At 56.1% G+C, this 26,541-nt stretch overlaps 3 protein-coding genes across 3 annotated transcripts in view; all 3 read left to right on the forward strand.

The window, feature by feature from the left end:
* NPTXR (neuronal pentraxin receptor) overlaps positions 1 to 6,033 on the forward strand; it is a 9,015-nt gene extending 2,982 nt beyond the window's left edge. Inside the window, exons 3-6 of the mRNA XM_010562380.1 lie at positions 4,342 to 4,573; positions 4,688 to 4,923; positions 5,256 to 5,435; positions 5,809 to 6,033. Coding sequence (XP_010560682.1) covers positions 4,342 to 4,573; positions 4,688 to 4,923; positions 5,256 to 5,435; positions 5,809 to 6,033 — 873 coding nt within the window. The remainder of the gene's footprint in view (positions 1 to 4,341; positions 4,574 to 4,687; positions 4,924 to 5,255; positions 5,436 to 5,808) is intronic.
* A 7,476-nt stretch (positions 6,034 to 13,509) lies between these two features.
* DNAL4 (dynein, axonemal, light chain 4) lies at positions 13,510 to 18,287 on the forward strand. The gene is made up of 4 exons (XM_010566276.1): positions 13,510 to 13,529; positions 14,730 to 14,959; positions 15,784 to 15,867; positions 17,107 to 18,287. The coding sequence occupies exons 2-4, from the start codon at positions 14,888 to 14,890 to the stop codon at positions 17,269 to 17,271; spliced, it is 321 nt and encodes a 106-aa protein (XP_010564578.1). The 5' UTR covers positions 13,510 to 13,529; positions 14,730 to 14,887; the 3' UTR covers positions 17,272 to 18,287.
* A 4,518-nt stretch (positions 18,288 to 22,805) lies between these two features.
* The window catches only part of LOC104828617 (extracellular serine/threonine protein kinase FAM20C-like), a 5,177-nt gene continuing 1,441 nt past the window's right edge, over positions 22,806 to 26,541 (forward strand). Inside the window, exons 1-6 of the mRNA XM_010562393.1 lie at positions 22,806 to 23,284; positions 24,767 to 24,942; positions 25,030 to 25,108; positions 25,605 to 25,697; positions 25,886 to 26,001; positions 26,307 to 26,487. Of these exons, the coding sequence (XP_010560695.1) occupies positions 22,806 to 23,284; positions 24,767 to 24,942; positions 25,030 to 25,108; positions 25,605 to 25,697; positions 25,886 to 26,001; positions 26,307 to 26,487 (1,124 nt within the window). The remainder of the gene's footprint in view (positions 23,285 to 24,766; positions 24,943 to 25,029; positions 25,109 to 25,604; positions 25,698 to 25,885; positions 26,002 to 26,306; positions 26,488 to 26,541) is intronic.

The raw sequence follows: 26,541 nt of genomic DNA on the forward strand, positions 1-26,541 counted from the left end.
GGAAGGCTGCATCCCAGGGCATCTCCCAAGGGGCAGCGGGTTTGCCGGCAGGGATTACTGCTGGAGGCTCTGGAGCTGGGATTGCGGGGAGGGGGCTGGCAGAAGATCGCTGATCTAATCTGGATGCTCTCTGCCCCAGCTGTAAGGCATAACAAGATTTATCAATGTGCCGAAAAACCTATTAAGTCATTTCATTCTTAGTTGTGGCAGCATGGTGGCGGGGGGGGACACAGGGAGGGCCCCCGTGGGCTCGCTCTTTGCCCTTCATTGTTTTGATGGGGACGGGCAAGCACCGGCATGGTGTTCACACGGGGACATCTTCCTTTACCTCCTCCGACCCCCCCCAAGGCATCGCTCATCTTTTCCTTGTGTGCAGCAGCCTGGCTGAGCTTTTTCCTCCCGGTTTCAGGGCGGGGGGGGTGTGTGTCCCCCGCTTTCCGCACGTGCTCATGTCCGTATGCTCGGGTGCATCTTGGCACGCAGAGCTGGGGGGCCCAGATGCTGCTTTTCCACGCTTTTAATTAGTGCCGTAAATGGAAACGGAGCGGTTTTGGAGGGGGGGGAGGGAATCGCCTCAGCCCCATGGGCTGTGCCGGGGTGCAGATGCCCTCCTTGTCCCCATCGTCCCTCAGAGGGGAGCCGAGCGGGTGTGTGGGGGGGGACAGCCTGATGGACCTGACCTCAGCAAGGCTGTAACAGCCTGTTTGCTCCTCAGCCGGTGTGCGGCCGTGCCGGCCTGGCTGTGCCATCGTGGCTGGTGGCCTGGCTGCTGGCAGGAGACCCTTGGGTGTGGACATGGGAATGGAAGCGAGCTGACTGCCTCCCTTCCATCTCCAGCAGAGCGGAGATGGAGACCCCCAGATCATGACAGCCCCAAGCAAGGTTCGAGGGGGATGGGAGCAGCGGTGAGCTCTCCTCTTGCGAGGAGGAGGGCAAGGCCGATGCATCCCTGCTTGTCCTCTACCTCGGGTGGTCCCTCCTGGAGTTTAATGACCCCCAAGCTCCTGCCTGGGTCCAAAAAGGTGGCAGGGTCCCAAAAACGCTGGCACGGAGGGTGTGCCATCCCGATGATGTGAGCCAATGCGGGGAGGATTCGTGGGTCCGGGGAAGGGGATGGAGCCGCTGTGTGTGCACACCCAGCTCAGCATCATGACCCCCGGGATGTGCCGGGACGTCCTCCTGTCGGCATCATCCCGCAGTCCTGCCCGCCCCGGCTCAGCAGCTAAGGTGGGCGCTCGCATGCCGGCAGCCGAGGGGGAGCAGCGGGGCCCAGATTTGCCGGTGCATTAGTGAATGAGGCTCTGATCTCCTTACATAAATCAAAGTGCATTTGCCGACCGAGGGCTACAACCCGAGCGAGCGCGTGCCGACGTGGCCCCCATGGCCCCTCGCCTCCCCCTTCCCACCCCCCTGCCAGCCGCTGACATTTAACATGATTAATATTACCTGGCATCTTTCAATCTTTTTTTTTTGCTGGCTCCAATGGCCAAAAAGCATCAAGCGAGCCTCCCCCGCACCCGCTGCCCACTCCCCTGCTGCCTGCGCGGCAGCAGATGGGAAGCCGGGTGCCTGCCGAACAGCCGGGGAGAAGGCGCTTCCCCCCCTTCTCCCCTCCCCAAAGGTCGCTGGTAGATAACAGCTGCACAGCTAGCATTAATAATTTGGCAAATAATTTGATTTGGGAGAAAGATGCTCAAGCGGCAGCTCGGAGATGAGGAGGATGGTTACGGGATGCAGCCCAGCTTGGCATTGGACGGACCACCCGGCACGTCCCAGCTGCGGTGGGGTGGGATGGGGAGGTCCAGTCTCCTGTCTGGTTGTGGGGATGGGGATGGTGTCTGCTGGGATGCTCCTGGGATGATGGGGTGGCCCCCAAACTCTGTCGGGTGAGGGTACTGGCTGCATCCCTTGCCAGGAGGAAGACGGGTTCGGCGGTGGTTCAGCTGGCTGTGTGGGTCCGGCTGCTGGTGCCCCGGCTGCTGGGCTGGAGGGGCCGGGGAGAGCTGGAGAGAGAGATGGAGGGGGGAAAAATGCAGGAAAGCGGAAGGAATTGAGGAAAAGGGAAGAGACAGCGTGTGCGTGCGTGGAGGGGATCATCAGGAGGAGACGGTCCGAAGCCAGAGAAATGAAAAACCTATAGGGAGAAAAGTTACAGAGGGAAGAAAATAGCAGCAAGGAGAAAAGCAGGAGGAAGGGGGAGGAAAAAAAAAAAGCGCTCAGTCACTACTGAATAATGTAGGGCAGGCTATCGGGGGCTAGCGAGAGCGACAAAAGCTCCCAGCCTTTTCTTTTTTCGTCATTAACAGATGGAGCCGTGCATGAAAGCAGGGACGTAGGCTCCAAACCCGCAGCTCGAGCAATCAAAAGCGTGCGGCAGACAGGAGCGTGCCAGCCTCCGCCACAGCCAGGCGGCCTGAAGGGATGAGAAAAGCTCTTGGAGCCCGCGGGATGCGGACGAAGAGGCGAAGGCGACCCCCATCCCACCTGTGCTGCCCCCACCAACACAGCCGGCTCCGCTTGGATACGAGCGTGGGCAGCCCTGGGTGGGAATTATCCCTGCCAGGAGGATGAGAATTAACCTTTCCTTCCCTCCCGCCATCCCTCCCCTGCCTTTCAGCCAGCTGCACCAGTGGGTCCCCAAGTCCAACCCTCCTCCCCCCCCAAAAAAATGGCTAAAGCCCCTTCCCCATCGGCTAAATCCCTCCCTGTTTTATGGAGACCAAAGGTAGGATGCCCTTTGCTGGCCGCTTTTCCCTTCCCAGAGAGGTTTTGCTCTCCGCGAGAGCATCCCGGCACTGCCGGAGCAAGCTGGCAGTGAGAGCTGGCGTTTGGTCAAGGCTGGCAGATGTCCCCTGTACAACCTTTCTTTTCTTGCTTGATTTTGGTTCTCTGCATTGTTTTTTCTTGCAAAACCTGTGGGTTTGCCCCAGCAGACCCCGCTGGAGGCTCTTCCAGACACCGGGGCATTGCACCCTCCCTCTTATTTGCAGCCTGAGTATGTTGCTGCCTGGTGTGGGGCCGTTTGTGCTCACACCAACACCATTTTCCTGCTCTCCCTCTCCCTGCTACCTTCTCCCTGCTGTTCCCATCCACCAAGGTTGCATCCTGCCCGGCCAAACCCAGCTGTCCTCCAGCCTTCCCCTTCCCTCTGTTGTTCATGATGGATAGCAAAGATCTGGGGGTGACAGCAGTGGGCATCCCCCCACTTCATCTTTGTGCATGTGATCATTAGGTCCTGTCCATCCTGCAAAAGCGGGATATAGGGAAGAAGAAAAAGCTGGAAGCCACAACCATAGATGAGTGTGGTGACCTCCTCCAGGCCAGCTCCAAGGCTGGGGGGGGCCTGTCCAGATCAGTAGGGATGGCATCACTCCGTGTCCCACCTTTTTCTGGCAGAGGCCATCACGGCTGCTCTGGCACCTTCAGGAAGGTCTGGCGGTGTGGAAAAGGTGGTCACCATCTTTCCAAGCCCATGGCAGAGAGCGTAATGTCCCAAGGATGTGGAGAAGGGAGAGGGCTGCTATTTATGGAGAAACCCCAGGAACATGGCAAAGGGCCACCTTCTCCCTTCCAGCCTGGTTTTCTTCCAGCCAGGATGGGGTCTCCCAGCAAGGTGGGATCTGGGGTCTTTGCAGGGTGCAGTAGTGGCTGGGAGCATCCTTGCCAGGTGCCCGGTTTTGGATCAGCCAAGGGAAGAATTTTGGTGTGGGTTTTAACCCTGATGGGACAAGACGTGCTCAATATCTTCAAGTGATGCGTCACGTCTTGAGGACCGGAGGACCTACCGCTGGCCCCACTTCTCTGTGGCATCCCGATGGCCCAGGAGAGGCTGGCTAATGCTTATGGAGAGCTACCTGCCTGACCTGGCATGAGTGCACGCACCCCCGCATGCCGTCTGAGCTGGGCTAAGAGGATTACAGCCCCGTTAACGTGCTGGCCGTGGCAAAGCAGCCTCACGTGTGGTGGGGAAGGGGAACTCCAAGCTCCTTCCCGTGTTGTCCCCTCCTCGTGGGAGGCTGCCTGTGGGAGCAGAGCCAAGGGATGGCCTGAGGGCCCATGCATCTAATCCTTGCTCTGTCTCTGAAGCAGCAGAAAGTCATTAGGAGCAGCCAAGCTTCGTTTCACAGTAACGAACTCAATGGGGGATCTGAGAGGGGAGGTACAAAGTCAGCTGGAGCCTCTTGGGGTAGACCCTGCTGCAGATGCGGGGTTGTGGTCCCAGCGCTCCCTGTGGCGGTGCGGGCTGGGCATGTCCTTATTTAACCTCTAATGGTGACACCACGCTGAATTTTCTCTTTTCTCCCTCCTTTCTTCCCCTGTTGCGGCTGCCGCTGAGTGCAGCAGGAGCTGCCAGCCCGCACCAATGGCTCGTCGCCCACCGCCCCAGCGCTCGCCCGCGATGCCCTCCACACCAAGATGGAGCAGCTGGAGGAGCAGCTCCTCTCCAAGATCCTGACCCTGCAGAAGGAGCGCCAGGCTGCCAGCACCGACCGCAGCCAGCAGCAGCACGACATCGAGAAGGAGCTGAACTCCCTCCAGAACCGGGTGAAGGAGCTGGAGCATGGTAAGTCCTGCCCGACGGGGATGGAGGTGACACAGGGGGGGTACCGGGACAAGCTACCCTCATCCCAATGATGGGTGCTGACCCTCTGCTCTCCTCCCCAACCTCGGCACGCAGGACCGCCAGGCTACAGCCCTCCTGATGCCTTCAAGGTGACCATCCCGGTGCAGAACAACTACATGTACGCCCGCATGAAGAAGAGCCTGCCGGAGCTCTACGCCTTCACCATCTGCATGTGGCTGAAGTCTAAGGCCCTGGCGGGGCTCGGCACCCCTTTCTCCTACTCTGTCCCAAGCCAAGCGAATGAGATCGTGCTGCTGGAGTGGGGCACCAACCCCCTGGAGCTGCTCATCAATGACAAGGTCAGCCCAGCGGCAGGGGGGATGGGAGGGAAGCCCCTGCCCTCATCTCCCCTGCTTCAACCCCCCTGGGGAAATGATGCTCCTGGGGGTACCAGTGTGGGGGACCTGGGAGGAAGGGGCCTGGGGTGGAGGGGGAATGCAGGAGGATGAGAAGGATGGGGAGGATGGCTCACTGGGGAGGGGGTTGAGAGGGAGAAGCAGCGCATCAGGATGTCTAGAATTTGGGGTGCCGCCACCGTGGGGGTGCAGCGCTTGCCCTGCGAGGGGCTGGGGGGACACCGGGGTCTCCCAGCACTCCCACCGAGCACCGGGCTCTTGCTCCTCTCACGAAGGTTGCCCAGCTGCCGCTGAGCCTGAAGGACAAGGCCTGGCACCACGTCTGCGTGGCGTGGACCACCCGGGACGGCAAGTGGTCAGCGTACCAGGACGGCGAGCAGCGGGCCGCCGGCGAGAACCTGGCCTCCTGGCATGCCATCAAGCCCCAGGGCGTCATCATCCTGGGCCAGGAGCAGGTACGTGCCAGCCTGGCACCAAAAACCGCCAGTTCGCATCGCTCCGGCGCGAAGCCGAAATGGGGCGAGGGTGGTGTGGGCAGGAGCGCTCAGCGTGGCGTGTTGGCAGCTTGGGCGAGGGGATCTCCTGCCTGCTCATCTGACATCCGTGCGGCCACGCGCGTTCATTTTCTTCTCCTCTTCCCTCTCCCTACCCCTCTGTCCTCCATTTGCTCCCCGCCTTGTCTTCCACCACGCATCCATCCCCTCCCATCCTTGCCTTTGGGCATCTCGCTCTGCTTCTCCCCAAACTTCTCCTTCTCCCTCTTGTCCTGTTTGCCCACTGGATGCGTGTTCCTTCTCCTGTCCCATCCCCTCTCCCGCTCTTTCCCAGGACACGCTGGGCGGCCGCTTTGATGCCACGCAGGCCTTTGTGGGGGAGCTGGCGCAGTTCGGCGTGTGGGACCACATGCTGGCGCCAGCGGAGATCCTGGGCTTGGCCAACTGCACCTCCCACCTCCAAGGCAACGTGATCCAGTGGGACGACCAGGCGGTGGAGGTCTTCGGGGGTGCCAGCAAGGGGGGCTTTGCCGCCTGCGAGGAAGGGAGGAAGGCATGAGCATCCCCTCACCCCCTGCCCAGTGCCAAGGAGCCTGGTGGCAGCCCCGAAACAGGGAAGCCCCCTTCTCCCCTCCCAGACCGCCGAGCCTCGCCATCACACCAGGGCGATGCTCAAGCCCCCCACACCGGCGTCCTGGGAGGGATGGGGGGGGCCCCGGCAGCCTCCCTCTTGCTCCTGTGCCAGTGGCACGGCTTGTCCCCCCTCTCCCGGCACGGCTGCCCCTGGGTCTCGCCTTGCCCCGCTTCTGTTTTGGGAGGACCTTGCCATACCCGCAGGCATCTCTGGTATGGCGAGGGTCCCTGCCTTACCAGCCCCAACAGGGAGTGGGAAGGAGCCCTCCCTCTGCCCCAAGCGTGGTCCAGCCTCGGTGGGATGCCAGCGTGTGGGCATCCCCTGAGCACATCCCCTTACCTTAGTTATTTCCTCTTTCCTTAGTTATTTCTAGTGCTCCGCTATCTGGTTTTGTGAGCCCGTACTCCAAATGAACTCAAAGGCTCAGCCGGGAGCATCTTCCCCTCTGGCTCCATCCCCTCTTCTCCTGCCTCCCTGCAGGAGAAGCCCCGGGAGGGCTGAAGGAGGATGGCGGAGGGTCGGCAGGGCAGCATGTCCCCCTTCCCCTGCCTGTTCGAGCCCGGCTGCCAGAGGGGAGTCAGGCTTTTGAGGCAGAGGGAAGCAGAGCAGGCCCCCCACCCAAACTGGGGGGAGGTCGGTCGGCCACCGAAGAAACAGGGGAGGAAGGGGCAAAGCATCTCCTCCAGCCCTGGCCGAGGGGGAAGGAGTACAGCACTGCCATCGAAGGGAGCAAAACCAAGAAAAAGAAAGAAAACAAAAGAGACAGAGGATGATGGTGGCTGGAGGAGTCCTGCCATCTGTCCCCTGGCCTTTTGGGCGCTGGATTGGGTTGCTGCCCTTGCCTCCACCTGGGTCCCCTGCTTTGAGCTGCTCCTGGCCAGGGACGGGGCCACCACTGGCCTTGGAACTGGGAGGGCGATGGGGTAGGCTGGTATTTTCCCCGTGGAGTGCCTGAGAATACGCTGTTTCCACGCTGCGTGGTCACCAACATCTCAATACGTACGTGTGTGTGTGTGTGTGTGTGTGTTGCGGGAGGGGGGGTGTGTATTTTGGGGGTCTCATGGTTGCTCAATGCAGTGTCCAGCTTCCAGCACTCCCCCCCTACCCCAAGTCCCACTTTGCGATTTTGGCGACGGCTGCCCCTGCCCCCGGGGGTGTGTGTGTGTGTGTGTGAAGTGGGCAGGGGGGACAGCCCCACCACCCAGTATCACCCCCCCTCAGGGTCCCCACCAGTGGTGGGGCAGCTCAGCCCACCCGGGGGGGACATGGCGGGGACAGGGCGCAGCCCTCGTGCCAAGTGGGAAACACCATGACCTTCGTGCACCCCACCGAGCCGCCCCCCCCCCCCGCTTCCTCGCTCGCTCACGCGCTTTCTCTAATGCACGTTCGTGAAAGGGGCCCCTGACGCGCGCACATGTTGGGACGTTTCTTTTGTAAAGCTGATCGTGAACAATAAACGTGACGTTTTCTGTTCGAGCCTCCTGCGGGGCGTGCAAGGTCGCTGAGGGGACCGGCTGGCCCAAACCGAGGTGTCCTTCCCTGGGATGCTCAGGGTGGCATCCCTGGAGGGAGACGGCCGGGCCCACAGCTGCGATTACAGAAATACCACCACAAGGGTCTGGGTATCGTTGCGCCCGGGGCTGGGGGGTGGTGCCACGGTTTGGGCATCCCCCATCTACCCCATCATGAAGCTCCATGGGGTACAGGTGGCTGCTAAGGGGTTGGGGGAAGCACCTCTCCATGGAGGAGGAACCCCCCGTGCTGATGACAATGGGGAAGCAGAAACCAGCGGGAAATCACGGCCTCCAGGTCAGACCATGATGGCAAGGAGCTCACCTCAGGTATAAATCTAATTAAGTACTAGTAATGAGCTCCTGACCTAGCTAGGCACAAGCCAATTCACCCTCGACATGGCTCTTGGAACCGCCTGTTCTCAAGCAACCCCCGGCCAGGTCTGCACGATGCTTTTGCCCCTCAGTGGGTGCTGTCCCTCCTAGGAAAGTCACACCCTCACCAATATTTGGGGAAAACAGAGCATAAAGCCAGAGGACCCGGTTTTCCCCAGGGCCCTGCCATCGCTGGTGTGCTGAGCCAGGACCGTCCCCCCCAGCTCCCTCTTCTCCTTCTGGAGGGTGTTTAATACTATAAAACAAAGCCTGGGGCTCTCACCTTCAGTCTTTCGGCACATCTCCTCAAAGTTCAGAGTTTTTTGAAGAAAAAAATAACTTTGAGTACATCAGCTGGAGCATACACTTAAGGGCTTTGCTGAGCTGGAGGCTCACCCCCACATCACTAACAGGAGGGGGCTCAACAGGTGACCTCTGCTCCTGCGCCCAAATAACAGCAGCATAATTAGGAAGGACAGCACTTTTTAGAGGAGGAAATGTCCAAAACCATTGCTGGGGGTCACAGACTTAGGAAGTGAAATGGGGGGGGGGAGGGGCTAACTGGTCCAGAAGACCCTTCTATTAAAACTGCAGGAGCCCTGCGAGGGGGGCTTTCGGGGCTGCTAGCCAAGGCAGAAGACATGCGGGAGGATGAACAAGGATGGAAACAGCCTGGCCACTGCTCTAGGCTATTGGCACAAAACCCGTCTCCTCCGGAGCCCGGAAACCCATCCCACACCGAAATCTGTGTAACCCCCGCTCAGAAAAGCAGAAACAAAGGGGACACCGGGACACGCTTGGGCAGGGACATCGGTGCTGCCCTCCGCCTCCTCGCCAGACGATGCCGGTGCGATCCAGACTCCAGCCGTGTCCCCGGGACATGTGGATCTGTCACTCCTGGGATGGGAGAAAGGGGGGACCCTGGCAGCACAGCTTCTGCGGGGCAACCTCCTCTCCCTGCAGAGGTTCACAGCCAGTTGGACAGACCAGGGGGGGGATGCGGGAAAACTTGATATAATTTATCCAGGCATTTTAAAAGCTTACAGCAAACATCTCTGTATAAGGCTCTTCAGGAACCGAAGGCATTACGGAGAGATTAGAAACTCGTTGGGAGACAGAAAATCAAGAGTAGGAATAAATATTTGATTTCCATCCTGCCCTGGCTCTCTGCAGGAAGCAGCGGCTGCTTCTCACCCATCTAGGGAGGAGGAAAGCAAGACAGGACCATTTATTTTTGGTAAGCTGAGCCTTTCAACAGCTGCAAACCTGCAACAGGGCTTAAAAGGTGGAGGAGAAAACAAATCAATGGCTTTGCTGGCTGGAAGGAGTAATTGCAATGACTTACACATATTGCTTGCTTCTAAATTAACCAGGAGCACTCAGGAGAAGCCCTGCATCTCTCTAAGGGCAGCCAGTTGGAAAACAACACGTCACGTGCAGAAGAGACACAGAACAACAGTCACCCTTGGTGGAGGGGGGGTTAAAGAAGGAAAATTTTAACAACGGTGCAAAGAAGGGGTAGGTGCACTCAGCTGGGATGCTGCGTTGTGTCCGAATACCTGAGATTGGGAGGGGCGGGGGGGGGGAAGAAGGAAGGAAATGGAGGAAACCCAAGAGGCAGGGACACCGTCGGGCTATGGCAGTTCAGCAGGGGCTGGCACGAGAGGAGATGGCAGGGGAGACAGGCGGATGCGATAGATACCCCCCGCATGGTCTCCTCTATCTCTCCGCCAAGGGGCAATTAACAGGCTTCAAGGGGAAGAAAGGGCCTGCCATTTCCCTTCCTAATCCGCAGGACTCGCTGCTGCAAGGCTTTCTGCGGGCCAAGGGCTTAGCCGGACTCAACCCACTCCTCCGCCCCTGCAAAGGGCTTTGTCCTGCAGCAAAGACCAGGTCAAACATGGCAACGGGAAACCTTCAGGCCTGATGGCTATTAATTATCGGGTTTGAAAAGAAAAATGCTGCAATTCCTGAACCTCTCCAGCCCTTGCCTGGCTTTCTGGAGGGCACCACCCACTGTGCAGGCTCTGCCTCCCCGGGAACAGGGGCAGCCCTGGGACCCCCACCTCGGGGTGGGCTTTGGGGAGCTCCTGTGCTCCCCGACACCTGCAGCCTCAGCTTTGGGCTCACGGGACACGGCTCCCTGCGGCATGTCAACCTCCCAGTCCCTTCAAACCAGGTCAAGCCAGGCCACGCTTTGTCCCCCGGAGGTGACACTTCCGAAGCCCCCATTACCCGAGCTGCCCTAGCAATGGGGGGGCTGCCTTTAATTGCCTTCCTGCGCCTCTCCGTCCTGCTGCGAGCCTCCTCCACTCCCTCCCCAGGAAGGCTCATTAAGACTCATGCAGCACTTGCATGGGGAACGCGCCGTGCTTCCAGAGCATCTGGCACGGGAACGGCCCCCGCATGGCTGCTAGTGCTGCGGCAGCAGCAGTTACTAGAGGTAGTAACTATGGGACCACACGTGGAGCATTGCCTTGACCAGCAGATCAGGGGATCCGGCTGTCCTAAAGCGGGTTGCTCTCTCCTCTGGAGCAGAGGGCTGGGCTGCTTTCGGCTGCCGCCCATTCCCCACACACCAGCATCCCCATCTCTGCCTTCCCTCAGCTCAACGCAACACAGTGGGGCTCTGATCCCAGCGAAACGCAGCTTCAGCATCTCCACGGGGCCTCCTAAGAGCTCCTCCTGCCTCCAGAGAGCTGCAACCATCTCACCCACCCTGGGGCAGCTATGGGGCGGACTTCAGTGTGCCCCAAGTCCCCAGCCTGGGCTCTCTGGTACTACCCAAGGCAGCATGGAGCAGTGCCTAGCCCCTGGGCTGTGGCTGACAGCAATCTCGAGCCCCCCTGCTTTATCGCAGAGAGGAGAGAGGCCACAGCAGGGCCTGTGCCCACGGGGACGATGGGGAAGTCCCAAAACCTGGCCAGAAGAAGCCAAGAAAAGTCTGTGGGTGCCCTCCACCTGATGAAGAGCCAGCCTGCTGTCCGGTCTCCTCCTACCATCAACAATGGAGATGGCTAAAAGCAAGCATGGGGCAGTATGTGTATTATATATCTCTATATTTTGCAGTCGGCGGTTACATTTCTGTTTCTTAGCTAAGGAGTACAACACAATCTAACATCAGGCGGCAAACGGCACTTCTTTGTTTTAACGCATTTCACCATGGCTGCCAAAGGCAAAAGGCTGAAACAGTTTCCATCTGTGATCAGTGGCAGATAAGAAAGGACCAGCCAGAGCACAACAACAATTACAGCTCCTTACAGATCCAGAGGGGCAAATCAGACCCTTGCTATGGACTCGTCTTCACCTACAGACAGGCACCTTGTCACTCAATATGGAAACTAAAGACCAGGTGATGTGAAGCCAGCCGTGTATCTGCCTTTTGCGCTGCACTAGCAGCTAAGGGACTGGCACATGTTTGCTGTGTTGGCCCAACAAGGCTTTGACCGGCTTGCGGTGCTGTAGAGAGGCAGCCCGTGGAAACCCTGCACTTGAGGGTCCAGAAAAGAACTGCCCATATTTTGCTAAGCCATAGCGGATGGGGACAGGCGAGCGGGATGCTCTGCTTCCTCAGGAAGTATCTCTACCTTGCAGCCCCGCTGCACCACCCACCACAATCACAAAAACCACAGCGTTCCTATCTTTGGGCCCTCTGCAGTTGGGGGTTTGGCCATTTTTCCTTAGCTTTTCACCTAGGAGCTGCTGATGAATAATCCTTACAACCAGTCCCAGCACTTCCCAAGGGAAACACTCCCTGGGGACACATTGATCAAAACCAAAGTACATTTAATTGAGCCCAGAATCACATACACATGCGCGCTCCCCCCGCCTCCACACACACACACGAACAGAGGCATACGCACACAAACACACCAGCTCGCGCCGACTTGCTGCTTAGTAGCAAAAGTGGGTGAACTACATAGGGATTAAAGCATTAAAAAAACCACAGCAAGAATATGATGCTTGAAAGTGCTGTGTCCCCAGAGAGATTAGAGTAGCTGCCTGGAGATAAAGTAATGATGATGGAAAGATCTTCTTCCTCACAGATTCTATTCCTAATTATCTCCTCTGAAAAAAAAAAAAAAAAAAAAGATCTCCCAGCTTTTATCTGTCTCTTGACAGATTTTAGCTCTGTGCCTGCCCTGTTGCAAGAGGCTGATGCTTGCTGAAAGGAGAAGAAATCAGCACAGGAGGTAGGAGCCGTAGGAGAACGAGGGGACAGGAGGCAGTGCTTCATTTCTGTCACCACCAGCAGCGAAGGCAAAGGGAAAGATGAATGATCGCTGCAGCATTGTCTTTCTGAGCCCAGAGCCAGCTCTGCTGCCTCCACCACTGCTTTGTCAGGCAAACGACAACCAGGAGGTCTGATTGACTGTTACACCAGCAAAAGAGACAACAAGATGTCTTCCCTATGGTTATAGGGCAGAGGGGGTGCTTGGAGATTATGGTGAGGGAAAAGGACTTCTTCACAAGCTGGCAGGGGCAGGAGGGTGCCCAGCTTGTTCCTCCCCCACTCTTTTCCTTCTCAGAGAGCTAGAAAGCAATTATTCTTTCAGCAGACAGCCAGCAATGAGGACATTTCAGACATACACCAGCCAAAAGAACTCATGAAAGATCAGGCCCATGAGCCACCCTGCAAGACAAGCGAAGGGCCCTGATGGAAACCCAGGCATCATGCCCAGCAACTAGTGCTTTGCACAGGAGAAGTTTTTCCCCTCGGTATTATCCTGGAGCTTGCTGCTTCTCCACCTGTATTAATTTCAGATGAATACAATTGTAGACCCCCAGGAAACTGTTTAAGCCCTGTTTTAAAGGCAATCAGTGTTTGGCTAGCAGGATGGAGAGACAACACAGGTTTCCCAGAGAGCCGAGAGTCAAGGAAAACCTCAAAGCAAACAGACATTACAAATATAAAGGCCATGGAAGGTCAGAGGGGGTCAATGAACTCAGTGGGGATGGGGGCTAGCGTTATAGGAGCTGTTTGCAAACTCACGACCCATCCTCACAGACTTTCTCCTTCTTTCCAGTTGCACCAACATGCAAACATGAGCGGTTGCCTCTCCCATACAATAAAAACACATCTAAAAAAAAAAAAAACACCTGAATTGCCCCAAACTGCTTCAATATTTATCCTTGCTGTTTAACCCAAAAGGTAGAATGAGGCCCCAAAAGGGTTTTAAGCCAGAAAAATACCGAGTCTCCACATACAAAGCGGTTTGGCTGCAGCTCAGAGCCCGTCCCTGCAGCCTGCCCAGCCGAAACCCACCCCTTCTCCTGTCACTCAGGGCCGGGATTGGCGGCGGGGGAGACCGGCGAAGAACAGGCGCCCGGCGGCCACCCTAACCTCCACCGCCCGCCTAAGCCCCCTGGAGGTAGCCGACAAGGCAGTCCGCCAATCAGAAGCGCCAGGCTGCGCACTTACATCCAATGGACGGCGAGGTGGGTGGGAGTTCCTGAGCCGGTTGCTATGACAAGCACGGCTCTTCCTTAGCAACCGGCGCTGGGGCGGCGGTGCGGGCCGCGGCGGCGGCGCAGGTGAGGCGGCGGCCGGAGCCCCCTCGTCCCGTTCCCCCTTGCTCCGCTCAGGGCCGTCTTCCCGAGCCTGCTTGCCCTTCCTTTCCTTCCCTCCCTGGCGGCGGGCCGGCCTGAGGGGGCCGCTTCGGGTGTGCGGCCCGCTCGGACCGTCTTCCACCACCGCCGGTGCCCGGTGGTTCCGATCTCTGTTCCCCCACCCTACCTCTGGTCGCCGCCGGGGTTGTGGTGTGTCTTTCCGGACTCACGGCTGGCGGGCTGCTCCCAGACCATCTCCCTGCCCTGTCTTTTTAACCAACGCAGCCGTCTGTCGGTGGCTTCTCCCCGGGGAAACAGCCACCGGCCCGTGGGGCAGGCCCCAGTGGCCTGCCTTGGTCCCACGGTCCCTTGTGTGAGAGCCGGTAGTCTGTCAGAGTTAGTGCTTTAGCCAGCAACTCTACGTGCTTGGCATAAACACTTGGTCTGTGTTGCCTGATGCCGTGTTTGTTTTGTTTTTCCCTTTAATATGGGATCAACCTTGTTTCCCCTGGGTAGGAGAGGAAGGTGCTTTGTTCTGGATAAGAGAAGCAGGGGGAAGACCACGGTGAAACATTTTGAATCTGCCAGTCAGACAGTGCTGTGCCTCTACGTTGCCCAACTAGAGGCTGGTTGGCCATTAGGCCCAGAGGTATGGTCCGGCGTTTTCCCATATGGTCCTCACCAGCTGACAAATACTTGGGGACATGAGGAGCAAGTGCACAAACCAGACCAAGATGTTCCTGTTAAATATTTCTGTCCAGACATGGACACTGATTCTGTTCCTAAAATACTCATACCCTTCGCTTGTCATGCGCAGTTTGAAACCCTCACAGTTAATAGCGTTCTGGGAAAATCCTTTCGGAATTAATCAATAGACATAGCGGCTGATGTATTGTTCTCCCCTCCCTTGTTGGAAGCTGTACCCTGACTCGGCTCTTCCCTCAAGCTCGATTGGTGCTTCTGGGAAAGGCTCTGGAAGCGTCGTTTATGGAAAATGATACATTTTTAAAATTTGTTTGCATTAATGGTCTGTAAGATAACTCTCTAAGTGCGTGGCATGTGAAGACGGTACTGAGAAGCAGTAAGTAACTGATATGGGACAATATTCTCGTAATAGTTTCATTTGCCTTCCATTTTAATTGGAAGCTTTCTTTCTCTTTCCTGTGTTTCTTGTTGTTTAAACAGTGTCCTCTGGGCCGAGACATTTCCCCTCCTGCTGAAGCTGCTCTGCCTGTGTTCACAGAGCCGCGTTCCTCTCAGCTGCCTGAGCTGTCTGCACTACAGCACCTTGCTGAGCTCCGGGCAGCCCCTCTGCCCCTTCCCGGGGTCACTGTGGAAGGGCCATGGCAGACACCGGGGAGGGGAAAAAGGAGGAGGCTGATTATAAAAGACTTCACAGCTTTCCACTGATTAGGGTAAGAAAAGGCATGGATTACGCATGTTACAGATACAAAATTCTACCTTCATTCTTACCAACCTTCCACATTAGAATTTTTCCCACTGAGTAGTTGCTCTGAGGACGCGTGTACTGATGGTCCTGTGGAAGGATCCCAGTCATCGCTGCTGCTTTCTCCCTGTCCTTGGCCTCTGTCATGTATTAGCACTGTTGTTCCCCACGTCAGCCATGGGAAGCCTGGGGCAAAGTGATCTGTCTAATAGACTGAACGTGCTGCTTTGGAGCCCTCTCTTGTGTTCTGGATGCAGCTTGCTTTTTTTTCCTAGAGGAGCTGGTATTAAAGATCTTGCTAGCCAGCCAGATAGCAGAAGAGGAAGAAAAGGCTGTGTAATTTAGACTTCTTTGTTATACTTATAGCAGTAATTAAGGACTGTGGGTGGAGCAGTAGTAACGTGCTTTCCCTTCATTTTATAACAGAAAAACTGACAAGTGTGTTTATCTCCTCCTTTAAACTGTGCTTCCTTAGTGCTAGTCTTAGTGTTAGGTAGAGAAGCACTCCGCATTGACTGGGACAAAGGAATAAAGGGGTCAGTTGCAATGCAGTAAGCTATTTTCGTATTTACTGTTCTCTGAAACAGTGGAAATGCTTGGCGTACGGACAAGCCCCTGTTGCTGGTGATGCTTCCCACCTTGAAGCAAGCATTAACAGGGACTAGCTGCCTTTTGCCCACACCCAGCAGTCTAGGTCCCTGCTATAGCCTGCGCGAAAGGGCTACTTACTGTTGTCTTGTGCCTAGCTCTTATTTTTCTGCTTAGTTCTTCTTGTTTGTTTGCTCTTTCCAGCACACAGACATGCCGGAGGAGATGCGTGTAGAGGCCATGGAGCTGTGTGTCACAGCATGTGAGAAATATGCCACCAACAACGAGGTACTAGACAAATCCCAAAATGGGCAGCCTTCAGTTGCTGTGGCTCAGGGTACCTGCAGGAGCAGGGCTAAGGGTGCAGGACAGTGTGGTGTCAGATCCTGACATCCTATTACTCTCTTTCTGCACTGAGCAAGGGTAGAAGAAGGCAAAGAGCTTGGCTGGATCTCCGATTCGGTTCCCTTTGTCAGCAAGATCCATAATAGCACTTTGCTTTCCTTCAGGAAGCAGAGATTAGTAGTGATGCTGCCTCCCAAACCTACCTCCTTCCTGATCCTGTCTTGCCTGTGGCATGCTTCCACTCTGGTCGTAAAATGCCCTGTGTCCTGAGGGCTTGGTTCAGAACTGTGTGGAGACAGGCCCTTCCTGTCTGTTCTTCAGCATTGAGCAAGGCCGTCCCCATTGAGGTGGGGAAGAGACTTTTGTTTTGGGGATGAGTACATGAAAGTCTTTGAACCTTTAGGTACAGTCTGTTAAGTCTTCCTTTTTGGCTTTCCTGAATGAAATTCCTGAATTTCCCTTTTTCTCCTGAATGAAATTATGAGACTGTATAAATGGGCGGTGATGCAGAAGTTACGGTCTTTGGAAAGGTTGCCTTTTCCTTTGAGAACTAATAATAAAGGAAAACGCACCTTGCTCTATGGGCAGGGCACAGACTGCTTGTTGCCAGAGCAGTTTTGTGTTGGAGCAAGGTAAAGCTACGAAGCCAGAGATTCCTTCTGTCCCATCCTGCCTGAGACACCACATGTCACTGCAAAATCTTCCTCTCTCCTTTTTTAGATCAAGCAGGGTGTGATCTGAGAGAAGCAAGCCTTTTAAAAGTCAGCCTAGTTTCAATGTTTTGGTAATTAGCTGGAGGAAAAAGAAAAAAATGGACTCCTGTAAAAATAGCCGCAGCTTAGTGACCTGAATCTCCTCTCATGCTCACTGCACCCAGCATAACTCTATCAGCATCTAAACCAGAACTCTTGCTTCAGACTGTGTGAATGAGAGAAGTGATTGCTAGATGCAGTTCTTTAATTTCTCCTAGCTGCTGTGTCAGAGGCTGCTGAAAACAGAGATACCTGTTTTACCCTTGGGTGTAGCTCTGGGGAGCTCCCAGTTCCTGCCGTGCAGCTGCTATACCTGTTGCCCATTGCTTGAGTAGTCTGTTAAAGGGAGAAGATGACTAGGGGGGTGTTTGCATAAAACCTCACTGCTTGCTCTGTCTCACCCTACACTTTCCTTCTTAACATTCTCCAGAGCGCTGCCAAGATGATCAAAGAGATGATGGACAAGAAATTTGGGTCCTCCTGGCATGTGGTGATTGGGGAAGGTTTTGGCTTTGAGATCACTCACGAGGTGAAGAATCTGCTGTACATGTTCTTTGGTGGCAGCCTGGCCGTGTGTGTCTGGAAGTGCTCCTGACATCTGGCTGGGTCCCAGACTCGCTGCATACAAGAGATTTCTTCCTTCTCTTGACAGGTTTTGTACAATCTGGAGGTGGGGCTTTATTTTTAATAGTTAAACGTCAAGATTTTTTTTTTCATACTGACGTAACAGTTCCGTGGGATACATATACTTGGTGCGTGTGTGTGTATAAACTTGCTAAGCTGTCCTGTCCTTGCTCGTGGGATTTCTCATCTGTCTGTGGCTCTTTCCTTGGTGTTTGAGCTGAAGCAGGAAGGAGGTGGGGAATAGGTAATCTCACGACACACTGCAGAGCCATAGAGCAGTGCTAGGAGGGGGAAGCAAAAGAGAAAAGGTGCTATCTAGCCCTACGGGTTTTTTTAGCTCCCATTTGTTCCACATTGTGTCCTCTCTTCTCTGCCATCCCCACTACCATGTGGTATGGCTCTGACCAGCACCTGACTCTCCTCTCTCTGAATGCTGAGAATACCTTCTTCCCCTTTCTAAGATGTCCGAACAGAACTGGCAGTGCCAAGGGTCTCCCTTTGGGCTGCCCGTGGAGGTGTTAGCCATGGGAAAGCAGACTCGGCTTGCCCTTCCCCTCTTCTTTTGGGAGGGCACAACAGCTGAGCTGTCTGGGTGTAGGAGGTTGCTATGCAAACTGCCCCCTCCTTTCTCACCCACCACACGCTGAGATAGCATGAAAACACAGGCGGCTGACGACGCCTGCAGAGTGGGTGAGAACTCTTCATAAGGCTCAAATGCCTCCCTGTCAGTTCTTGGGGGTGTTGCAAGTGCTGTGTACTTTCAGCATCTTGTTTGGAGGCTGGTAGACGAAGGAGGCTCCATGTGAGATATCACTTGGTCATCGGAAACCTAATGTCTTTTTGGACGTGCGTTCTTTTAGCCCGTTTCATTTTTTTTTTAAAGCTGTCAGTGTTGGAGGATGGAATGAACGTAATTGTATGTTACGTATATGGCTTATTTATATAAATCTGGGGAACTGTTTTTACAATAAAAATTTAGTAAAATGTTCTTCTCTGTGTGTGTTCTAAAATGAAAATCCCAAAGTGGAGGACAAGAAGGAAAGGTAGTTCAGGAAACATAGAAGTAAGCAAGCAATGATGTAGCTTAGGCGGAGGACAGTGACGAGTCTCCATCCCGCATATTTCCTGGGTGACTTCTCGGTGCCAGAGACATGCTGTCACCCCTCCTGTTCAATTCCTTTCACCAGTGCAAGCCATGGTGCTGAGGAAGGTTGCCAGGCCCCCAGAGCTGCTGGCCAAAGTCCTCAGTCCACACCGCTGTCTAAGCAGTAGCAGCAAGGGAGTGTAACCGTGTCCTCTGCCCAGCCAGCATGCCTCTGCTCTGACCTTCAGGGTCTCGTATTTGTGGCTTCCTTGATGTTCAGACTTCCTTCTCGGAATGTCGCTAGCAGTACCATTGGCACCTTGTCTTTTATGAGAGGCCACACTCTAGCCCATAGTTCAGTTCCGAAGGACCTTTCTGCATTAGTGCCTGTGGTGGATCAAACTGGTGGAGGGTCTTCCAATTCCTTTTGTTCCTTCTGTGAACCTCGGTGTGATGCTAGAGATGTCCTTCCTCTGTTTCATCATGTCAGGAGCTCTTCTACAAGCCAGGAATTAGAGTAATATGAAGACAGCTAGAAATTATTTCAAATTTGGACCATCTGTGCTGGCTGGGCCTGACATGCTCTCACATAATTCCTTATCGATCAGGTGGAAGGGAATGGTGGCAGGGGGAGGACACTTAACTGGTATCATAAGGTAGCCGGTACCATGTGAGGTGGACCACAGCAGCAGGATCACTGTGCAGTGTAGAAGAGTCCAAATCCTTTGAGCTGTCTCTTGGTGTGGTTACTCTGTCTCGCTCCAGCTGGCTGCCTTTATGTGAAGATGGATAGCACTGTTGACTGGCACTTCCTGCAGCTGGCAGGTGGAAAAGATTATTTTCTCTTCCACAACTTTCTGTCTCCTCTAGGTTCAGAGGAAAAGGTAAAACCAGCGTCTTTGGAATGCCCGGCATTGGAGCACGATGATACCCTTCAGACATACCACAGCCACTTTAATCGTGCCTCTTTCACACTAATGAATAATTAACTGCTCTGTGCGTATGCACAGACACGCTGGTCATGGGCATCTCTGCAGGGTCGTGGTGACCCGCAGATGATCACAGGAAGCTGCTTACCTCAGCACACAATCTTTCGGCCTTGCTGCCAGTTTGTTATCTCTTTGGCCACCAGCTGACCAAAGCTGATGTCTCTGTGACCTGCATCGGCAATAAGCGAACGCTGACCGCTCCTCAGCCTTCTCGAAGCACGGGCGTGCAAACAGATTGAGGTGAGCTAGGTGCGAATTTGCAGCAAGTCAGCTCCCACACTGTAACTCCCCCAAGGTAAGTGCAAGGTGGCTCACAGGAGAGCGGCAGGCTATTTTTGTTTCCAAGGCTAACAGCTTTCCCACAAGAAGTTACCACAAAGAAGCCAACCCGTCTTTGCTGGTTTGCGTGCCCATCATCGGCACTGTACACGAAAGCGCACACCTCAGCTTCCCAAAATTCAGCTGTGCATGTCAAGGCCCCTGCTCTGAGGCAAGTGTTCAATTTTCAGACCCGTTGCCAGCTAAGCCATGCTGCGCTGGCCCCTGTGTGTTAGAAGACTTTTGCCCTCCTTTTGCTGTGGAACTGGCACATTTTGGGGCACGCCTGTAATTTTCAGGCGAGTACAGTTTATGGATCAGAGATGGTCCCTTGTGCTGTGTTTTCCCACAAAAAAGACCTCTCTGTGACTGATGCTTTGGAGCTTCTAGGGCCTATCTGCTTTTGACTATAAAACTGCAGTCCCTTGCTGAAGGATTTTACCTTGCAAATTTTCAGCAGAAAGCTGGGGAAGTTGGCAACAGGTGGCTTGCTATTGCATTCTCCTCTCCCTCTCATTTCTTGCCCCCTGCCTATTGCTGCCATTACCCATCAAAGCATCAGGCTGAATCAGATGTAGAAAAGCAGATGAAAAACGCAGGGTGATGCATCGGTGCCAGCCGAAATGACCCTTTCTATCCGCTCGTCCCGGAAAGCTGCGATAGCAGCTCAGAGAACTGCGCTTCATGATTTCGTCCCTCCCCGCGGAGGGGAGATGGGCAACATCATTATCAGCTGCCAGGGAGTCCTGACTCGGTGCCAGCAGTGGAAATGTCCTCGGATGTACTCCTCCTCTGCCCCAAGGGTGACTTGAACCTGCTGGGAAGTGGGGAAGGCGCTGGGAAGATGGAGGAAGAGCTGGAGGAGGGGGGAGATGGGAAGAAAGAGGTGCGAACCGCTTCCCTGCGATGATGTCATGGCAACAAGGTATGTCGACATGCTGTCAGGCGACTGGGGCAGGCTTTGAAGCTCTCCGGCTCTTCCCCGTTGCTGCAGGCTCGTGTCTGACTCGCTGAAAAATCTTTCGGTTAATATTTAATGCTGGCATTGAAGCACTAAGGGTGGCAAGCGCCCCAGCTAATCCCCCTGCCTCCACTTTCTGACGGGATGCTAAATCGGGGCCGGGAGTAGGATTGCAAGATCCCCTAGCCCGGGGATGGGACCCTTGGTCAGTAGGGTGGCTTCAGCCCATAGGGTCCCTGTCCCCGCCTGGCTCTAGGGCTTGGGAGGGAGGTCTCTATCCCCTCAGTCCAGTTTGGAGCTGGTTTGCGGCACTGGAAGAAGGGGGGGTTCTCTCCCCTCAGTCTCCCAGGGCTGGCTCTGGAATAAAGAAATCTGTGGCCCTGCTTCGGGAGCCGAGCCCAGCTCTTTTGATGCGAGCGGTTAGCACATGGTTTTTGTTGGAGGGGTTTTTTTGTTTTTTTTTTTTGTTTTGCTAAGCAATGACCTAATGATCCCGTGTTCCAGCTACAGCCCCTCCTAGGCGCCTTCATTCCAAACCGTACGTCCGGACTGGATCCAGCAAACCTCCTGGAGCAAGACGCCGTGTTCCCTTCCCTGGGGAAGCCATCTGCTCCCCTCCGCCCGACTCCTTCTGCAGGGCTTTGAGCTCGCCAGCCGGCTTGGAAAGCTCTCTTCCTCCTCCTCCTCCTCCTCCTCCTCCTCCCCTTCGCCCCGGCTCCCATCGGCCATCTTGTTAGCACAAGATGCGGGGAAGGGAACGCAGGGCTGGCTGAATCTGGGGCGGCTGATGGTGTCAGCCGGAGGCGGTTTCCAGGCAACTGTCGCACCGTGGGACACGACGAGCCGAGAACACCGGGAACACCGCGTTCTCGCCGCACCGGCTGGGAGGTGGCCGAGCCCGACAGGGACGGACCTGGCATGGGACGGTGCGGAGAGAGCAGCGCGAGCAAGAGGGTAGCGCAGGGATGGCAGCAGAAGAGGGAGGGGGGGTCTCCAGCATACCCCCCTCCTGCTCGCCGCTCGTCGTACCCTCCCTGGCTTGGAGCGAGGATGTCCAAGCTGGCTGCGGGTACATCATGCAGTGAGGAAGGACTGTGTGATGTATGGGATTTCACGTGCCTTCTTCGTCCTTTGGGAAATCGAAAAGAGGAAAAACGTCGCTCCGGACTCTGTACCCAAGCCCCCAGGCTTGTTGCGGGTGATCCCATGCTTCTCTGTCCCTTAACAAATCCAAAGCTCCCTCCCTACGAGTCACCAACACAGCTCTGTGTCCCTGGGTGTCACTGGAAAAGTGAATTTCTTGTAAAAATGGGCTTCCCTTCCCTTCTGCAAGCTGCCAGTCCTCCCCAGCGCTCGAAGGGTCCTGCTGCCCCTCTCTCCCGATGCCAGAGGCAGCATCCCCGCTCCTGCCTGCCTCCCTCCCCTGCCTGCTTCAGAGGCCCTGGGAGCATCCCTGCCCGTGAGCCTCACCTGCCTGGCAGCCCTTCCTTAACACTGCCAGCCCAGCTTTTCCCCTCCCAGTGATGCTGATACCCGCATCCCCTGCAGTTTACCTAATTTGAGTGTTTTTTGAAAGGGGGGCCGAGTACAAGTGATTTTGAATAGGTGGGGAAGGGTGATAAAACTACTGTGGCTGAGCAGCAGGAGAAAAACTCCTGGATTACGAGTGTGTGGATATGATGGACACGGGGAATGGGGCTGCGTAGTGCTGGGCAGGGTGGGTGCTGCAGAAGGGCAGAACTGCTTTAATGCCCTGTATACCAAGAAATGTTCTGCAGCCCCGTGCGGGTGACGGCACGGAGGGACGGGACGGTGCGGGGGGTTATCTGCAGCCATCGCTGTCCCCGAGCCAGCCTTGCGGCTATTGATTTGGAACTTGCCCCGTTCACGCTAACCTTGGCGGTACCAACTCGCCCCTTATCAGCGCTGATAAACCCCGCCGCAACCTCCTGGCCCAGTGGCATCACCCCGTGAGGTGCTGCGGTGACAGATCTTTCCTACGACTCTGCCCTCGCACCGGTTGCTCTTTTGCTGCGATGCTCTAAATCCGGGACGCCTCGCTCCTGTTTTTGCACAGAGGCTGCGGTCGCACGGACTCTCTTTTAGCCCCGGGTGGGTGCCCACCCCTTGCTGAGCATCTCGGGTGAGGAAGGATGCGGCGCCGGCTGCAAACGCTTTTCCAAAGGAAATTTAAAGTCAGCCTCCTCTTCCTCCTGCTCTTGACCCTCCTGGTACACCTGGCGATGGATTTGGTTCTCCCCGCAGCCCATGGGCCCTGCGGCTGCGATGCAAAAGCACCGAAAGCCTCAGGCGTCCCTTCAGGCAACCCCGTGCTGGCTGGCCCCAAAAAGCTGAGCCTGCGACTCCTTCAGGATTTCAGCGGCAGCAATGGCTCCTTGGAGAAAGGCTCCCAGCTGCAAGGAGCGAGGCCGCAAGCAAGGGATGGAAAGCCGGGGGTCCGGCACCAGCACGGAGAAGGGAATGCGGGGCAGACCGAGGGATCAAAGCTGGCAGCGCTCTTCGAGCATCCTCTGTACAACATCCCCATGCCGGAGGTGACAGAGAAGGACAAGCTGTTTGTCGTCAACCCCATGGAGAAATTCAGCCTGCGCAGCAGCGGGAGTGACGAATGGTGAGGAGCGAGCTCAGGCCCGGCGTGTTTTGGGGGGATACATGGGTTTGAGGGGACAAGCGGCAGGGAGAATACCCGTCGTTTCCTTGTGTAAACCAGCGTCCCAGTTGCTGAGCACGCTCTTCTTGTGCCTCAAGTCCTCTCTTAACTCAGAATTTCTGGGCTGCTACCCGGGAGCCTGTAGCACACGGTGACGCCAAAGGAGACTCTTGAATTATTCATAGTATTATGTAGGGTATCTTTTAGGTCATCTCCTCGTCTCCTTTTCTTCCCCAATGCAGACTCTAGCCTTTGGTCTCTATATATTTGAGGAAGTCCCCACTCCAGATTTCTAACCGGTTTTATCTCCCTCTTCTGACATGTTGGAGATGCAAACCCCACAAAGTAGGTTACCTTTAACCGTGAGACCATTCCCGTCCTGCATTTCGCAGGACATCGCCTGACCTCTTTAGGCTTGGCCGTATGGTGAGCTCACCGCTGCCGGCTGCCTATTTTTATCACTGGACTACTAACCTCTAATTAGGAGGGAAGATATTAAAAGCTTTAGCGTCAATAACACGTAGCAGCTCCCTTATGGAAAGCACGCCTTCCAAACATGGTGGCTGCTAAAATTGGGAGAGAATAAAAGCTGGTTTAAGAGCTGGTTTCCGCAAATGGGCATTCGCCTTGTCTCTGAGGACTACCTCACCTACAGATAACCATGGGAGATGGGTCTGGTTTGATGAAATTGGGGCACAGTCTGCATTTTCCTAGAGAGAGAGACGTGAATTTGGGTTATAGATGCCCTGGACCAGACTGGCCCACTGCAGTGCAGGTGGGTGCTGGTGCAGAAGTGGGGGCAGATACGCCCAGGAGCCCCCCTTGAATGCCAGCAAACTGCAGATTTGCAAGAGGCACAGAGACAGGGATAGTGCTAACCCAAACTTATCTCCCTGGGGAAACCAGGGGTGGGTGATAAACCCATCCAAGGGGAACTGGACTTTGAGGGTGAGAGTTCAGGTCGGTGCTGGGGATGGCTGGGAAGCCCCAGTTCCTCCACCCTTGTTTTACGGATGCGTGTGTGTCCCCAGCGAGTGTTGGGGGGGGTGGCTGTAGCCAGCTGTATTCCCAGGAGCTAATCCCTTGGGGAAAAACAATGAGACGAGCTGCTCCAGCAGGGAAATAAAGGCACGGATGAGAGGAGCAGGATCAGCCCAGGGATCTTCTGCAGGGGATGCAGGGGAAGACACTGAGCCCCCTCCGGCTGTGCTGGTGGGTCTTCCCAGCCACCAGCCATGGGTGGGATCTGCCCAGGTGCCAGGAGTCCCAAGGAGGGTGCACGGGGCAGGGCGTTTTGCCACCATCCAGGGCTTGCTCTGGGCTTTGCCCCCACCTCACCCTCCATGCGCCGGCTCCCAGGAAGGGCCTGGGGACACGGGATCCGTCCCGTCCCAACTAAACGCTGTCATTGTTGTTGGGGTGGCGGTGGCTGTCGGGCTGCAGGGTCAGCAGCAGTAAAGCCGAGACGCTCCTCCCGACAGGGAAGACGGCCTACGACACCTACCCTACCTGGCTCAAATTCCACGTCGGCATCAACCGCTACGAGCTGTACCCCCGCCGGGACCCCCTGATGCCCACCCTCCTCCGGGACTTGGCCACACAGAGGATCATCAGCTCGGGTACCACCTCCCTGCCTGCACCCCTGCCCGCGCCCCTGCCCCGCTGCCTGCTGCCCACCTCCCTCATCCCCCTGTGCCCCCTTTCAGTCCAGAAGTCCGGCGGGACCCAGCTCAAGCTCATCATGACGTTCCCGAATTACGGGCAGGCCCTCTTCAAGCCCATGAAGTGAGTAGAGCCAGGGGGGACAACCCCATAGCCCACCTGCGTGGTCCCGTTAGGTGGTGAGGAGTGGCCGGAGGAGACCACGGAGGGAGAAATGGAGAAATGCTTCGTGCGCTGCCTCGCTTCGGCCCCCCCCCCCCAAATTTTGGCGAGCGGGGTGGTCCCCTTCCCCTCGCCTTCCTTGATGGTGCTTGCGGCAGGCTGGGCGCAGCTTGTGATGGGGTAGTGACCTCCAGTGGTGGAAAGAAGAAGATGGTCCCTGAGGACCATTCAGTCCATGAAGACTTCCCAGCCCTTGGGTTGGGAGCAGGGGGTGCGTGGCGGCCTGGCTGGGGGTTTGGGGCCACACCACCCAGCAGGGAGCAACTGGAGGAGACTGGGCCTGGCTGTGTCTCCAGTGGCACCAGGGACACAAGGTGAGGGGTGGTTTGGAGCCAAGCCCACGCTTGGGGTGACCCCATCCATGGCCATCACCCCCAATCCTCGCCTCTCCTCCCAGGCAGACCCGGGACCAGGAGACCCCCATCGACTTCTTCTACTTCTCGGACTTTGAGCGGCACAACGCAGAGATTGCAGCCTTCCACCTGGACAGGTGAGGGCAAGCTTTGCATCCAACTCTGCCCTCTCGTGACAGCAAAGCTGCAGAGAAAGTGCTCCCTCCTTCATCCCACCTCTTCCTCCCCATTGCAAGGGATACCTGCGTCTCGCAGCGGTTTTAATAACTTGCTGTGAAAACCAGCCAGGGTCAGCAAGAAAATGGTTCCAGGTTCTGTGTTTCAGGATCCTGGATTTCCGGCGAATCCCCCCAGTTTCTGGCCGTTTGGTCAATATAACGAAGGAGATCCGTGACATTACCACCGACAAGAAACTGGCCAAGACTTTCTTCATCTCCCCAGGTGAGCTTTCATGCCGTCCATCCTCTCCGGCAGCCACCAACACGGAACTCACCTGGAGCCGGCTGCTCCTGCCCCGCTTCCCCCTTGCACCGGGGCAAACCGTTCCTTTGGGGACAGCTCCAGCTCCCGAGGGGCTCTGCTCCTCCAGGCCTTCCTTGCCATTGCTTTGCCAGTGGCACGTGGCCATGGTGCACGGAGCATCCTCACCCGCGGTGGTGGTGGTAGCACGGCCTCACCCCGCATGGGGGTAGCAAGCCCGTTGCCTCCCCGCTCTTCGTCAACCTTTGCTTTGTCCCCACGGCCAGCGGGCAACGTCTGCTTCTACGGGGAGTGCTCCTACTACTGCTCCACTGAGCACGCCCTCTGTGGAAAGCCGGACCGGCTGGAGGGCTCCATGGCCGCCCTGCTGCCCGACAAGACTTTGGCCAAGCGCCGTTCCTGGCGCAGCCCTTGGCGTCGCTCCTACCACAAGAGCAAGAAGGCTGAGTGAGCCGGGGCACGGGGGGGGGGTGTGGGGCAGCAGAGCTGTGGGATGGGAGG

The sequence above is a fragment of the Haliaeetus leucocephalus genome, unplaced genomic scaffold (genome assembly GCF_000737465.1).
Source record: "Haliaeetus leucocephalus isolate CR32 unplaced genomic scaffold, Haliaeetus_leucocephalus-4.0 Scaffold0, whole genome shotgun sequence".
NCBI lineage: Eukaryota > Metazoa > Chordata > Aves > Accipitriformes > Accipitridae > Haliaeetus > Haliaeetus leucocephalus.